The sequence below is a fragment of the Linepithema humile genome, chromosome 1, assembly GCF_040581485.1.
Source record: "Linepithema humile isolate Giens D197 chromosome 1, Lhum_UNIL_v1.0, whole genome shotgun sequence".
Lineage (NCBI taxonomy): Eukaryota > Metazoa > Arthropoda > Insecta > Hymenoptera > Formicidae > Linepithema > Linepithema humile.
Window position 1 is genome coordinate 35,054,362 of NC_090128.1, and position 15,571 is coordinate 35,069,932.

The 15,571-nt window shown below is 37.0% G+C and overlaps 1 protein-coding gene and 1 long non-coding RNA gene across 2 annotated transcripts; one reads left to right on the forward strand and one right to left on the reverse strand.

The window, feature by feature from the left end:
- Positions 1-467: 467 nt before the first annotated feature.
- Positions 468-1,884, forward strand: LOC105670954 (uncharacterized). Its single transcript, XR_001100525.2, has 2 exons — positions 468-1,007; positions 1,257-1,884. It is a non-coding gene; the product is annotated as an uncharacterized lncRNA (long non-coding RNA).
- A 38-nt stretch (positions 1,885-1,922) lies between these two features.
- Positions 1,923-3,267, reverse strand: EMC8-9 (ER membrane protein complex subunit 8/9). The gene is made up of 5 exons (XM_012364726.2): positions 3,001-3,267; positions 2,654-2,730; positions 2,517-2,586; positions 2,350-2,444; positions 1,923-2,254 (listed from the first exon to the last, which is right to left on the reverse strand). Exons 1-5 carry the CDS (start codon positions 3,202-3,204, stop codon positions 2,083-2,085), a joined length of 618 nt encoding a protein of 205 aa, XP_012220149.1. The 5' UTR covers positions 3,205-3,267; the 3' UTR covers positions 1,923-2,082.
- Positions 3,268-15,571: the final 12,304 nt, after the last annotated feature.

Sequence of the window (15,571 nt, forward strand, 5' to 3'; positions counted from 1 at the left end):
CACTTCAAGAAAACCCGGCATAATTTGGCTACACTGCTCTGAACTAGAGACACTACACACCTACAAAATGCTTACAAATAATAGCGAATTCGGCCATACTACATTGCACTGGTACACAGTTTGTCACTTTTGCAAGTAATCTAGTAAACTACTAAAAATACACCATACAGCATTTAGCATTTCTAGTAATTTACTAGATTGCTTGCTAGTACCATAATAAGTTGCATAGTCTGATGAAGGCTTTACTGATTCAACGCTGCACGGCGTTGCGTCTCATCGTTTTCTCGGAGTTTCTTCTCTATGTCTTTTCGGCTGCCATGATGATTATATGCAATTCGAATGCGTAGCGCAAATATCTTGTGATAAATTTTATTCGCCGCAAACAATCCTAAAAGTGCATTACGAATACGACTTTTCATCAGGAGTATCTAGTAAAAAAGCAGGTAATTCTTGTTTTCCGCGAATGCACGCAACTGATGCCGCTTCAACGATCGTAATGTGTGTCCAAAGTGGCGGGCTTGTAAATTCAAATTGGTATATTTTCAATAAGTACAGATTTCGTGTCACGGACACACGAAAATGAGCTCTATGTATAAAGAAATCATAGCACTATCAGTGCACGGAATAATTTTCGTTAGTATATTGGATATTTATTCCGTCAGAATTAAATCGGGTGGAACAAATATTGTTATATACATATTCGTACAAAACGCCAAGGCAGTCGTTGTTCTTGCTCACTCTGAATATACGTATTGAATGGACTGCCAAATATATAAGATTATAATATATGAATATAATTACGCATGAATGCGTTGCGGCCATTTTGTTTTAAATTTACATTTTATCCATTTCTACGAATTCGTAACACAAATATGTGATTTTCACCTAAGTGAAATGCATGAATTATTTTTTGTTCGCTAAAATACATAATAAAATGTGTTTTCAGTATTCATATATTTTTTGATGCAGTTGATGCGGAGGAAAATCTATGGTGGAATCTGCAGCAGGTAGAACAAACCTTAAGCTTGTAAATTTAATTATTCGTTCATTATTTCAATATATGCACACTATTATAAAATATGCACACATAATTACTTTTATATTTTAGTAGATATATATTAATATACTTGATATTTTTTTATTTTTATTAAAATATATATTGAATATTTATTTAAAAACTTTGTAAATAATTAAATAACATAATAATCAAAATACATAAAATAAATAATCTATAGTAACTTTATTTATTTTTACAGGCACATCTAATGGCATAGCTAAGATACAACGGCTGGTGAGTGAATTCATTGATTTATTTATCTAATTATATAAAATATCATATAATGCCTCTCTTTTTATTTATTAATCTTTTTAATATAATTACTAATAATTGTGCTTTGACAATCACAGTTTTATCTGTGATTTGCAATTTTATGAATAAATAGTAAAATAATAATGAAAATATAATTAAAATAGTAACAAAATACACGTTAAGAATAAATAAAAAAAATAATAAGATACAAAATTAAGAAACAAACTTTTTTATCTTAAAAATAAAGAATTCTAATTTTTGTACATATAAGCAGAGAGAAGTTTAATGAGCTTTTATAGCAATTAATATAATAAGCTTGCTTTTATGGCGCACATTTTATTAAATATAGTTCTGTTTTTATTGAAATGATAAAATTTAAAGATTTTTTTTATAATATAATTGAAATCTCATTATATTATATTTTTCTCACTGCACTTCTGTTATAATTTTTATAATTATCCAAATAATTTTTTAGCCTTAACTGTAATTAATAATTAAAAAAATGTCTTTATTAAAAAGAACATTAATATGAAAAATTTATCAGAAAAATAGAATGGAAAAAAATGGTGGAAAATGGAGGTTGCACAGGTTAAATGTATGGAAGTAAAATTCCTAAATTTAAAAACAGGTGATATTCATTTATAAATTCTACAATATATGTACATTTGTTACTTTGCATATAGTGAATGAAATACACAAGTAGAGTGCAACACAACATATAAATAAAACAATCTTTGTATGATTTGTGTGTGGAATGCTTGCATTGTTTTCACCTATTTGTGTATTTCGGCAGCCTCATCAATAATTTTATTTAGTTTCTGATTTTGCCAATCAAGGGCAATATTATCGAGATGGTTATCAAAATCGATCAAATTCTTATGCTCCTCTGTCTTCAGCAATGAATACATTGCATCTGTGTGTGCAATACCTCCTTCATAAATAATACTGCAATAAAATGAATGATATTTAACACTAGAGTAAGATTCTATATATACATCAAAATAATTTTCTAAAAATATAAATTTTTAAATTTGAATTACTTTGCTATGTCTTTTGGCCTCCATTTTCCATCTATAGATTGTGAAATTCGTAATGGACTAGATCCCATACCCAGAGTCACCTCTCGATTATCCATCTAATAACAGTAAAAGTTATGAAATACAGAAATAGATACGTAACATTTTCGTGTAGTGATTGATAAACATACCACTACAAGCAACGCACTGTTAAAGTTTTCTGCAATTTTATCTGCTATTCTATGTGCCGGTCTGTCTATACTGTAAGGAAAACATGAAAATAGATTAGTATTAATATAACATAAAGGTTCAAAAAATATTAACGTACCTTAAATCATTTATATTCTCGTTGGCCAAGTAATAACCTGCCAATATAAGGCCTTTACTTGTAGCTAACTGGTCCACCTATAATTTAAACAGTATGTCAACAGTATAACGGGACATTAATATTATCATTGCTATTATTCCAACATTTTAAAGGGTAAATTTTCAAAGAAAAAAAATGAAATGTAATCACTGAGACAGTTTGCCTTTATAATATAGGTTAGGACATTGAAATGTCCATATTACACTGATTTTTTGCACATATCAAAACGTATACTTTAAGAAACATAATAGTTCATATAATCGTAAAAAATGTTTTACTTCGATAATAAACGTTCATCAAATATTTACCAAAGTAAGTGCTATTTCCGCCATTGGGGAAACATGCAAGCATATATGGAATAAAGGTATTGCGTCCTCGATGTACAGATCCGCCCTGCCATCTTTATTCTTTTGTTTGCCGAGCAACAAACCATTTATTGCACAATGCGGATACTTAGCTGCGTGTAAAATAATTTTACAGTACGCGCGAGGCGAAAAGAAAACATTCGTCATTGTGGAATGAAAACTGTAAACGCAAGCAGACGCGAAAAGACAGTACGAGCCAGTACCGCCAACATTGCGATTGTAAAGTGGCAAACATGAAATTCTATTTCCCTATACTTAGCTTGTGGACACACTGCACATAGAAAAATTTAGTTAGCAGTTTTTTTCATGAATAACTTTATTCAATAGGCTTTAGAACAAGAAAAATAACATGATACTTCAAAACATTATTTATTACAACTCAAATTAATCGTAAAATTGTAAAATTATTTGGAAAATACGCTTTACATCGTTCTTTTGTAAACTTTAGAAATCAGAACAGTATTTTGGATCCCGAGAATTTATTACAACTGCGGTATCTTTTTTTTCTCCGAAAGGTAAGCTCAATTGTGCAAAACAGAGTCAAATGAAAGAACAGGTTTGCGAGAAAGCGTTAACACCAGCAATTAACGTTACTTGGCGTAATGCGATTATTCTTCGCGTGGGAAGCGGTTTTGATAAAGATTACGAATATGTCGTCGTCATTCTCGTGATCATCCTCACGGTCGGTTATCGCCGCGCGACGCAGCTACGGCGGCTCCGCGTTCATTGTGATTTTAATAAGCCTTATGCAAATTACAAATGAAATTGTCAGAGGCAGGCCTGCGGTCCATTCTTCGTCGCTGATGGGGACAATTAGAGGAGCTTTGTCCGGCAACCGCGCGTTGTCCGGCCGTGCCGGCCGGCCGGTTGGCCGACAACTCGAGTTCCAACGAGAGAGGAGAGGACCACCCGCCAACCCCTAATGTTTGTATCCGCTCCCCGGAACGTTCACTTCCGACTCTCGGAATCGCGCGTCGTCGTGCTCTATTGTGTTTGCTTCCCGTTGCCACCTCTCTGATACTCTCGAATCGTCGATACAATTAATACTTTGTTCGTTGTACGAGAGACGATTGCTCTTAATCGCTTATATCACTCTTAGCTTATGAAAAGACATTGTAATACGTGTCATTGGTTGCAAAGACATTAGAATAATAATTATAAACAAAATAATGTTAGAAAAATTTGTTCTACTTCTTTTAAATTATACTCATAAAAAAAGCTATTTTTTTAAAACAGTTATGATAGATGCTATACGGCGTAGCGCAATTGGAATCGAAAATTACAATATCAAAGCACAATTTAAAGGTACTCGTGGCAGAGAAAATGGGAAGGAGATGCTCGTTCTTAGCCGCGGAGAGCGAATTCGCTACGCGACGGTTGGTTTGATTCCGTAAGAAGGAAGACGTCAGATTCGCGGCGGAATTGTTCTGCCGTAACCTGAAGAGAAAGAGAAAGAGAGAGAGGAATACGCGTCTTCTGGAACGCCGCGGTCCAGGGTCGAGAATGCGCCAACGGCGGGGGAGGAAGGACGGGGGCAAGGTGCTGGAGGTTGGAAATCGAACGGAATCACGGAGACCGGAGGTCGGTGGTTCGGGGGCGGAGATAAGTTTTTACGGTAGGGTTACTAACTTACGGACTCGGCATTGTCGAGTTCCCGCCGACGGGAGGACAATGCGCCTTCGGAACACAATGCTTCACTCTGGAAATCTGAAGGCAGTCTTGACTACCAACCTGCAACCACTCATACCTCTATGTGCCCCCCCTCGATTCCTCCCCATCTGCGTCTACCAATACTCATTCGTTCGACACATACCACCCCGCGATTGCCGACCGCATCACCCTGCCACCCCCGGTCCCCATCGTTACTTTCTCATTCTTTTGCCTTTACCTTCCCCTTCAATGCTCTTTCGTTGCAGTTTACTCGGCCTTGCGCCGTGAGAGTGACGATCTTCAAGTTCACGTCGATAAATTTACGAACTTGGCAGAATTTTTAAGTAACGCTCGGAAATTTCAGATGGTCGAGGAATTCAGACAGGTCGAATCTTGAGATTGAATGTCAAATAGTTCGGACCTTTTGAATTGAAAGGATGTTCAAACAGTTCGAACTATTCAAGCTAACTTCATATTCAAAGATTCGGAAATTGTTATAGGTCAAAAAATATAGGTCATAAAATTTATCAAAATGTGTAATAATGTATAGACATATATATATGAACCAAACACACAGTGATTAACCAAACACAGAGAGATTAATTTAAATACAATAAATTAAATTATTAGAAAAGATTTCTAAGACCGTAGCTAGATGTATTTGCTATAATTTTATTTTATTTTATTTTAGCATTACATTAACAAACATTTCGGTCTCAATTTTCGACTATCTTCAATGTTTAATTGCCGCTAACATACTTATATATTTTAAACTTAATTCCTAATCTTCGTATTTTTACAATTAATATTGTATTTACTTGAATTTCCTTACATATCATAGATCTATGTGTCTCTCGCTGAGACAAAGTCGCTTGAGACAAAGTCAGGACAGCGATAAATAATTGCAGAGTAATAACACACGCACGTTTGGCAAATGTCTTACCATTCTAAAAAATCAGACAATTTTTTTAAAAACTGACTTTTACAAGTGGACTACAATCTTTACTCTTTTATGGAAAGAAAAAAAAACAATATAAGGAGGCACACAGGTCTGTGACATATAAGGGAATTCAAGTAAATGCAAACATATAAAACATATGGGCATATAAAATGTTCGAATCTTTTGCCTGAGAGAAAAGAGCTGAAATTTTTAAAGTTTCGTTTTTCAAGAATTGCATTTTTTTTCTCAATTGGAATCTTTATAGTAGCACATTTATTTTTATATAAATTTATGTACACGCACACACAAATGCACCACATATATTGTAATACATGATATAAAAATATATAGTGTAAAAAGTGCGGATGCAATGGTGGCGAGATCCAAAAGAGGCATGAATAAAGCGAAAGGAGAAGAACGGACACAACACGAGCGTATTCCAATCGCTCTTAGCTTTTCTCTTTGGACGGACTCTGCCGTTTCTTTGTCCCACAAAAGCCACATTGTTTCGCTCAACGTTCTCGCACGGGATGTAAACTGAAATGCTTCTCTTTTCGTGAACGCTAGACGACAAATACTGCTAGCAATCAGACATGAAATGTACACGCATCTGATGCATACGTAGATGCACTTGTCAATACGCAAGTTCTTTCTTCGAATTTCGTTTCTTATCATTTATTCGGCATTTGTTGTTATTATTTATAATTCTGTAAATATGTTGCAACAATTTGATAAATTTAATATATATAAGAATTTTATATAAGTTGTATTTTTGTAATATTGTTGTAATATAATGTATTTGTGTTTTACAGATAAGCTTTTGTGCTACGTGTCCAAAAAAGCGTTCGTCATATCGTTAGATTTGTTCGGAAGTATTAATGTCGGGAGTGTCGTGATAGTTTTGCGCGAATTCGAAATGCCGAATTTTAGCGAATTAATTAAACGCGGTCGTTTGAAACGCGGACGAGATTCGCGCGTAACGTCGTATTTTAGACAATTCGGTTCGATTTGGTTACGACGTCGGGAGTGCCGTTTAAAGTGAGTTACGCGATTTTTATATTTAGGTACGCTCGCGAGCAATGCGAACGTTTTCGCGAACGCGTGTGAGTGCCATGAAGGAGTAGCACCACTAAGAGAAGGAGCAAGTGGAAGGAGCATCGAATGACACCAGAGCAACATTGCGGTAAGTAATTTATTGCAAAAGATACGAACTTTTTCGGCAATGGTGGTGGAGCTTTATATGAACAAAATGCGACTTTCTACAAGTTACACTTTTTTATTTTTATCAAAATTATATGTATAATAGCAGATTCCTGTCATTTAAAGAGAGATGAAAATTTTTGTATCAAAATGTCAAGGCTACAATAGTTTTTAAATGGAAAGTATTTAAAGTTGACCAATAGATTGTCAAAAATTTATGCGCTCAAGCACATCGTATATTAATTTTTATATTCTTATCATATGAAAAACTTCAAAAATCTGCTATTAATGGGTGATACGGTTAGTCTGAGACATCTTGTATATTTTACATTATTTTCAAATCTATTTTCTTAATGATATTAATAAAATAAAAATTAGATTGACTTACTGGTACGATGCACAGCATCGTATTTGTATTGTGCGCGAGAACTGACATGTATTTTACATATATTTTATATGCATATGTTTATGAAATATAAAATAAATGTATTTTTAGACAAAATATTTTTATTTTGTCTGAAAATTTGCATAAAATTAAAATCAGAGGTAACCAATTCACAGAGAATTTTTTTTCAAGATTTTTTAGGATTTTTTCGTGTACAAGAGTACAATTTTGCTTATAATTTTTAATAATTTTAATAATTAATAATAACAAAATAAATATATTTTTTAATAATATTTCGTTTCTTCTGATATAAATACAGTATTTAAAAATATTAAAGATGCTATTGCGTAGGCTTTTATTTGTTTATGTTGAGAAATAGAAGAACAGACTAACTGATCGCTTTTTCACAACAAATATGTCATTTTGTAAGACATCGCACTTTTCGTGAGAAAACAATTGTATGGTTTCCGCGTCTGGTTGTACTCGTGAGGAAATTCGCGTCGCAGAAAACATTAAGGAAATCGCCGCTCGTTTCATTTGTCGAGCAGAGCATTGTACTTCCAAAGCTTTTCAATAACACTCAGAGAAATTTTCACTCTGGCCTACTCACCTATTTTCCCCATTCGTTTGTAACAAATTTTGTTTCACATTTGTTCAATTTTTAGCCACTTTAGCATTAAAATTAGTTAATGGAAACAAATTTAAGAGAATTAATATATTTTCCGATTTTTTACATTTAACACTTCAAAAATCCAAATAATCTAACACCTTCAATCCATTTATTTTAGTTTTTTATAGCTCTATGTCTATGATATATACCGATGTTTTTTCTTTAATTTTTAATTTAGATAGAATTTTTTAAAAATTATGTAGTTATATTCATATATTATTTAAATATGAATGTATAAATAATATTACTTTTCATAAATAGTAAAAATTAATCTACTTCTAATAGTTTTCTATGCTTAACATTATAATAAATAATAGTTTTTCTCGATAGTAGCTTATAAGAATATATTGCTAATTTATAAGACATTTTAATTTTTTCCGATGTCTATCTCGACACTTGTATTAGATCTCCCACAGAAATGCTCATCACTTTCCCTCAAAAGGTTTTCTTCTCACAGAGAGCGTATCTCTTTTTCTTCCATCTCTCTCCGTCGCCCTTCTCGCTCTCTTTCTGCTTTTCTTTCTATCTGTCCCTCCTTTTTTGCAATGCCGCTCGCTCCCTCTCTTTCTTAACTCTTTCATCCCCCTCGTCCGCCACCATCCTTCTCGCGACAACATTCTTTTCAGTATTCACTGTGCAGTTTCTTGTACCGATACTTCCTTCTTTCATCGTCGCGTTATTCAAGCTTTTGATGCCGCGGCGACAAAGCTCTTTACTTCTTTCCGCGAACGAATGAAAGCAAGGAACGTTGGCGATATATATATATATATACATATCCATATACTATATATAAAACTCTCGAATATGTGTGTGAGTACGCCGCTCGCGCGCTCGTTCGCGTTCGCAATAATGCAACACGTAGACATGCACGAACATAAAATCGGCCTTTCGAAATTTCACGTACTTTAAATATTCGTCTGCTTGAAGAGGAAGAATGATTACCGTTTTAGCGATTGGATTCCTCTAGCGTTAATTACGAATGTCGCGCGAAAAAAAAGGATAGAAGACCGGCAGGGCAGCGCAGAATAGTTGCATCCTATCGGTCCGCAACGATGTGATCTGAGAATTTAGGTGCAAGTATGTGCGCATATGTCGTGTAAATAAAATGCGATCACTTGTAGCGATTAATAATCCTTCCGGCAATTTTCAATCATTGATTCATCCACATTCGTTGAAATCCGTCGAAACTGCAATGTTAATTAAATTTTGTACTATTTATAAGATCCGAAAAATTAAAAAGATCCGAATGATGAACGCGATAAATTTCTTCCGCTCGCCAAAGGTCACGAATTACCCTTCGTTGAAAGGGTCAGATCCTTCCTGAGGGAGAAACGACATTAAAAGAAGTCTTCAGACCGAGTATGATAAACTGTTTCATTATGGCGAGTGGCTATATATTAGATTCGATAAAAATATTACAAAATTTTTTATTTTTGTAACAATGCTACACCCCTCTCATATCTCCAATTTTTTTTTAACATAACAATCTAAAAAGTTTAAAGCCAGTGACCGGCAAGATACAATGCAATGTCTGTTTTAATGAATTAAAAATATTGAGAAAATTATATGCATTTATACATCCTATTGAGGGAACGTTTCCATTTAAAGGGTTAATGAACGATAGTGACTAATTCGCGAGCGAAGATGCCGCGGCAAGGGCAACGTCACGACGCCGTACGCGATATCGGAATACCGGAGTTCGAGAATGACGGATAATGCGGAGGTCGCGGAAGAGAGGAAGTGGCGAAGGAGCGATGGAGATGAGGGGCGGATTGGTGGCAAAGGGTGAAGCGGAGAATACAGTGGTGTCCCTGTCCACGAGCAACTCGCTCTATTCGCTCGTTCGCTCGCTCGCTCGCTCGCCAGCAGCATCATCATAAGACCTCTTTGTCCTCCGGCAATTTCAGCGGCATTGTCACCGTCAACAATGTCCACTTGACATTCTCCTTCTCGCTTCCACACATTGTTAACCCGCCCCACCGCTCTCTCTTTCAATCATAAAGCTCATCGTAGACGGACTCGTTCACGTGGTAGCACCGCTTTGCCCATCGTCGTGGATGCACCTTAACCGCGTCTCCCTTTTTGTTATCCAGATGCGCGATGATTAAAAGCGCCCAGAGGTTCGAGGTCGTCGGATCTCTCGACTCGATTTGCTTCCAACATAAGGTGTCGATATCGCCACCTTTCGCATTTTTCGATGCGAAACGATCTATTTAGTTAAGAAAATATCATATACGATGGTATGAGAAAAATAATTTTAATCATATCAGGAAGATTTCTCGATTTCCCGAATCTTCTGTCTTGTTCTGTCTTGCGTTTGCACCTTTCTTGTTCTCCTTCTTTGTTTCTCTTCGTATCCATCTATCTATTGTCCACATTGTTACGCGATAGCGTCTCTTTCTTTCCCGCATTGTTCTCGCGCATTGCTTGACGATAGCTCGCACGTTGAATTCTTTTTGTTCGTCGACAAATCATAGTTATCTCATTGCTAAGTGCCGACTTGCGAAAACTCTAGAAGATTTAAATGTAACATTTTTGTATTAAAATGATATGATATATATATAATTTAAATTGGAAAAAAGTTGTAAAAATTAAGATTTCTATTTAAAAATTATTATAAGGTACATGTAAAAATATCTATGTCTTTTATTTTTTGCATTATTATACAATATTATTGAAGTTTGTCAGAATCTGAAAAGAATCATTGCAAAAATCCTTGCGAGATAACAATGTCTAAGAATTTGTCGCAAGTACGCACATGTTCTAAAGCTTCAGGCTGCAGTCGATAGCACAATGTACACCTACACGCGCGTCCGCGTGTATTTCGTGAAAGTGGACGCGTTTTACTTATGGCACGCATTGTTCTATTGTGCCTGAGAGATGAGCGCATTACTGTCCGTTGTCCCCTTTCCGAGCAACCCTGGGACAATGTCGCGCCGCGCGCCGTCGTTAATCAGGCATCGTTCCTGAACAGCCACGTAGTAATTCGCAGGGTTTATGGTCGCTTGGACGCGTTTATATTCGTAACTTTTGCCGCAATCGGATAATATGTCGACTGTTCTAGAGCATTACTGCTTCTTCAAATTTCATAAAAATAGAGAGAGATTAAAATATTTTTATTTTTTTAATTTATGATAATTTTTTTTTAAACAAACAAATCGACAAATTATTTACAAAATCCACGAGTATATTGATAAAAGAAATGATTACAACTCTTCAAAAAAAGGAAAGAAAAATTCGGCGCGGAAGGATGAACTTGCCACGAGCAAGTAAAAAATTATTGTACCGATCGTAGCGAGTAGTCGATATCTGTGATATAAGAAACGCCTCTTTTCTGCGCGGTAATGGGCAAAGCAGCGAAGCCGCGAGATACCTACTAGACTAGAAGCTGGAGAGAGAAGGAGAGAATAATAGGTGAGGAAACTGTGAAAGAAAGAGAAGAGGAGAAAAGAGAAGAAGAAGACGAAGAAATGGGAGAAAAGGGGATCTCGTGCGTGTAAAGCAAGCTAGTGCGTATGTATTTGTGAACGGTCCAGGAGTAGGAGGTAAAGTGTTCGCGACGAATCTACGGAATGGGGTGGAAGCACAATGCTCCAACAATGACGCTATTGTGGAAACGAATAACACATACTCTTGCGCTTTACCCTGTGCTTCGTCGAGTGTAAGCCGTATAGCTGAATCAAATGAATAAGAGAATACCATCGCTAAGACACAGTTCCGACTGCTGACGTCGAAAGAAGTAGTCTACGAAAGAGATGAGAATTATCCGACTGATACAGATAACGGCATTCACTTCTACAATAATATGCATATATTTCTTCAAGCTTTTTCTCATCTCTCGTCACATTGTTATTAATTTTTATCTATTTTGCAATGATCAATATTTTTCTACGGTCCGATAAAAATTTTTTAAATTTTGAAATTTTATTTATATCCAATGCACATGCATAATGCACGTTAACACCCAACGCAATTACAAAAAGTTATATGCATTCCGAGAATATAAAATAGGCTCTGCAGGATTAATTTGCAAACGATGGGGGTGACGGGCTCGATACGACAAGAATAAAAATGAATCGAGGCGAAAGTGAGAGCACCTACTTTAACGTGCGCGCATAAATAGCATGCTTCGAAATTGTCGGAACGACTTCGGCCGAGAATCCGCGCTGTGTAGGATGCAAGTAGTAGGGAGTCGGTAGGGAGAATATATACGTAGGCAGATTTAATTAGCATGGACCGGCGGAAGCCCCCGGGGGTAGCCGGGGACGGAGCTGGGCAGTTGGAGCGTTAAAGTTAAATGACGGTTGGCGGTTGCTTATTCTTCCCGGCAACTGATGCTTGATAATCTGCGAAATCTCCTTGCCGACTCTCAATTCTGCTCGATAGTTCGCTGCCTGTGCAGGCCAATTCCCTCAATGGAACGAGTCAGCCAGCCACGGGCTGACTGGCTTAATTGTAGTCGCTGCATCTCCTCTCGAGCGTTTCTTTTTCTTTTTTTTTTTTTTTTTCGTCTTTTTTAATCGCCGCTCTATCATGTTAGAGACGTTTCCCTTCTCTCTCGAAAATTTCGGGAATTTCAGGATTTTCTTGCCCTCACGAAAGATTATTCTGAATGCTTCTGCTCATGCACACTTTCGCAAAAATATTTAATGGACTAATATAATAAACTTTGGACTAATTTTTTTTCCCTTACGTGTAAACCTTTTAATTAAAAAAAGTATTGTCATAATATGTTATAGAAACATGCAGGTCTGTAAAGCTCCCTTTTCATGCGCTATTGAAATTTTCTGACATGTTATTTTTCCCAGTACATGTCGTAATTTTTTTAAATTTATGACACCCTATATTTATGCGACCTCGTTTGCGAGAGTGACTTGTATACTCGTGCGTGGATTTCACGGAACATTCGGTGAAAATAATCGTCAAGTAATCGCGCGAGATCCTACATTAACCCATTCCATTCTGTCGCTCTCTCTTTCTCTTTCCTTTTCCTCCCCATCCTCCCGTTTACTCCCACTCTTTTCAACCCTCCGACACTCGTCCCGAATGCCACGAAGCCCCGCACCTCGTCTTTTCCCCGCAATTTTTCCGCCACATTTGCTTTTGTCTCGCGACAACAATGCATCGCCTCTACCGCTATGACATAAAAATATGTGCACCGATGTATCTCCTTCTCTCTTTCTTTCTCCGTCTCCCTTCGTTACTTTCTGCGCCGTTTTCTCTCGTCCTATTGCTCATCTCCCTATTTCCCGTTTGCCGACACATCACAACGGAGATTCCGCCTTTCGTCCGCTTCGTACGTAACGCAAAAAAACATTTCTCTATTAAAAATAGCACTATCTTTTTTTTTTTTTTTTTTTGAAAAACTGGAAACCTTAATATAGCAAACTGCAAATGCACAATTTTTAAATCGACTATCAAAATATCTGCATATTACAATTTCATGTGACAAGATTTTTTTTTTATATTTCTTGCACAGAAACGTGATCGCATGATTAGATCCAACTCTATGATTAGATCACCGAAACTCAATAGTACAAATCTAATCTTTATAGTCATCGTATACACTTCTTTATGACAATCGCGTATCCCCGCGTGAAGAGGGTTGAAGAAAATTGGTTTGGGCAGTTCGCGACTACAGGAATATTGTTCGTTGCATCCGCGTAGTTGCCGGCGGAATTTTCGTCGGATGGCCGAACAATGAGCATGCAAATGATCGGCCGAAGATCGATATCGGTGCGATCAGAATTTTCCTGCGGCTCGCGGTGCTGAAGACGCCGGCTGTGCCCTCCCTCGTTCCCTTGCCCCTTCGTAGACAAAAGAGAGCCAGTGCCGGTTGACAATAGCTCAATGGCATTACGTATGCAGGCGCAGGGCTCCGCTCTTTTCGAATTCGTTGCATTCTGCCTTTGCCTTTCCTCCGTAACCCTCCTCTTTCGCGTCCTCTTCTAGTTACGTACCGTTCTCTCGGTTCGCCTCTTCGGTCTGGAAGCCTCGCGGATGCGGTCCGCAATTTGCAATCACCAATTCGGCGGCCTGTCCTCACCTCCGGCCTCTTTTACTTCTTTTTTTATTGCCCACGCGAGCTCCCGTGTACTAACATTGCACATGAGCATTATTGCGAGCATTCACTGTCGTGATGTAAGTCGTGTAGATCGAACGATAAAACTTTTGATAAGATTCTATTGTCTGTTTTGATTTTGCATTTTATCTCTTAATAAATAATTGTATGACAAATTTGTATGTCTAATTTAAATTTAACTGCAAATTATGGAAATTTTAATACATTAAACAATTTAAACGGTACAAAAATATCACCGGGTTGATTTAAAAAATAATTTTTTTTGCAAGTTTAAAAAAAGAGTACCTATACTTGATTTGAAATATCATCAGAGTATATGAGTATGCGTATTATGCAGAACTTTCTTTTGTCAAAGCTCGGTTTACGACGTCGCGAACGATAAAATGATATAAAGCGCATCGCTCTCTTGTCCACTTGATGCGCGATTCTTTGTCGGCAGCCGCGAAACGCCTCCTTCGGAAAATGCAACGTCAATGGAGGATATCCGAGAGCGTTTCGCTCGTAAAGCAGTGTGTGACGTAAAGGCGGGTATATAATAAACTGTAAAGTGCTGGCTAGTCCGGGTAAAAAGCGGAGCAGCGCCGTGTGCAAGATGATTCAGAAGTTTACGTTGTAACGAAGGGGGTGAAAGGAAGAGACTAAAAGTGGAGATGATGAGGGAGAGTGCAAAATTGATAGAATTCAAAGTGTTGCGATAGATGATTCAGTTAGAATTATGTAATATAATGGAAAAGTAAACAAAAAGAAAAATTACGAACAGTGATGTTTAGCACGCTATCGTACTGCATTTGAAATTTTCATTTGTCATTGTTTTCCCCGGTCTTCTTTATTATGATTGGCAAATCGAAACTGCGCTAATTTATGCAAAATGTGCCAATTAACTCCGACGCATATTCTGTTCGCCGGTATTGATGCCTTTTGTACTCGTAACGGAATACACGACTTCTCATTACATGTTCTCCGCGTACATACGTCGAATGAGGGTTGCGGTGGGTTGGGCGGAGGGGGGGAGAGGGGTTAAAGGGGTTGGTTAGCTCCTTCGCCTCCGACACGGCATAGGTTTAGTATCGTGGAGTGTGGCCCCGGGGCTGTTACGAACTTAATGAAGCTATTTTCCGTTTAATTAGAATCCTACCGTGATCCTTCCATTCTTAGGTGGGTCTCGTGGTTAATCCTTCCGGCCGCGATATTAAGACGCCGAGCGTTCCTTACAAAGCGCGCCCGCTACCACAATATCGTCAACTATATTGACTCGGCCTTTATGCACTCGGCAACCTCGGCGCGAAAAGCATACGTACAATGTGCGCATTATTTATAAGCTTGATTTTTGCTTGCTTCGAAGTGTTCAGAAAGTGTACGATTTTTCAATGCGAATAATCCACAGGATTTTTCAAGTTATACAAATTTAATTGGAAGGCAAATGGTTTGAGTTAACTTTTTAATGCTTGTATATGCGATTGAAATAATGTGCAGTCTTGTTCTCTCTGGCGGGCAATGTGACTCGTTCAATTTGCTCAATCAATTAAGTGCCCTCGGCAAAGTATCGAGTTACCATTCTTAGTAAATCGTCTGTATTAAACCCTTATT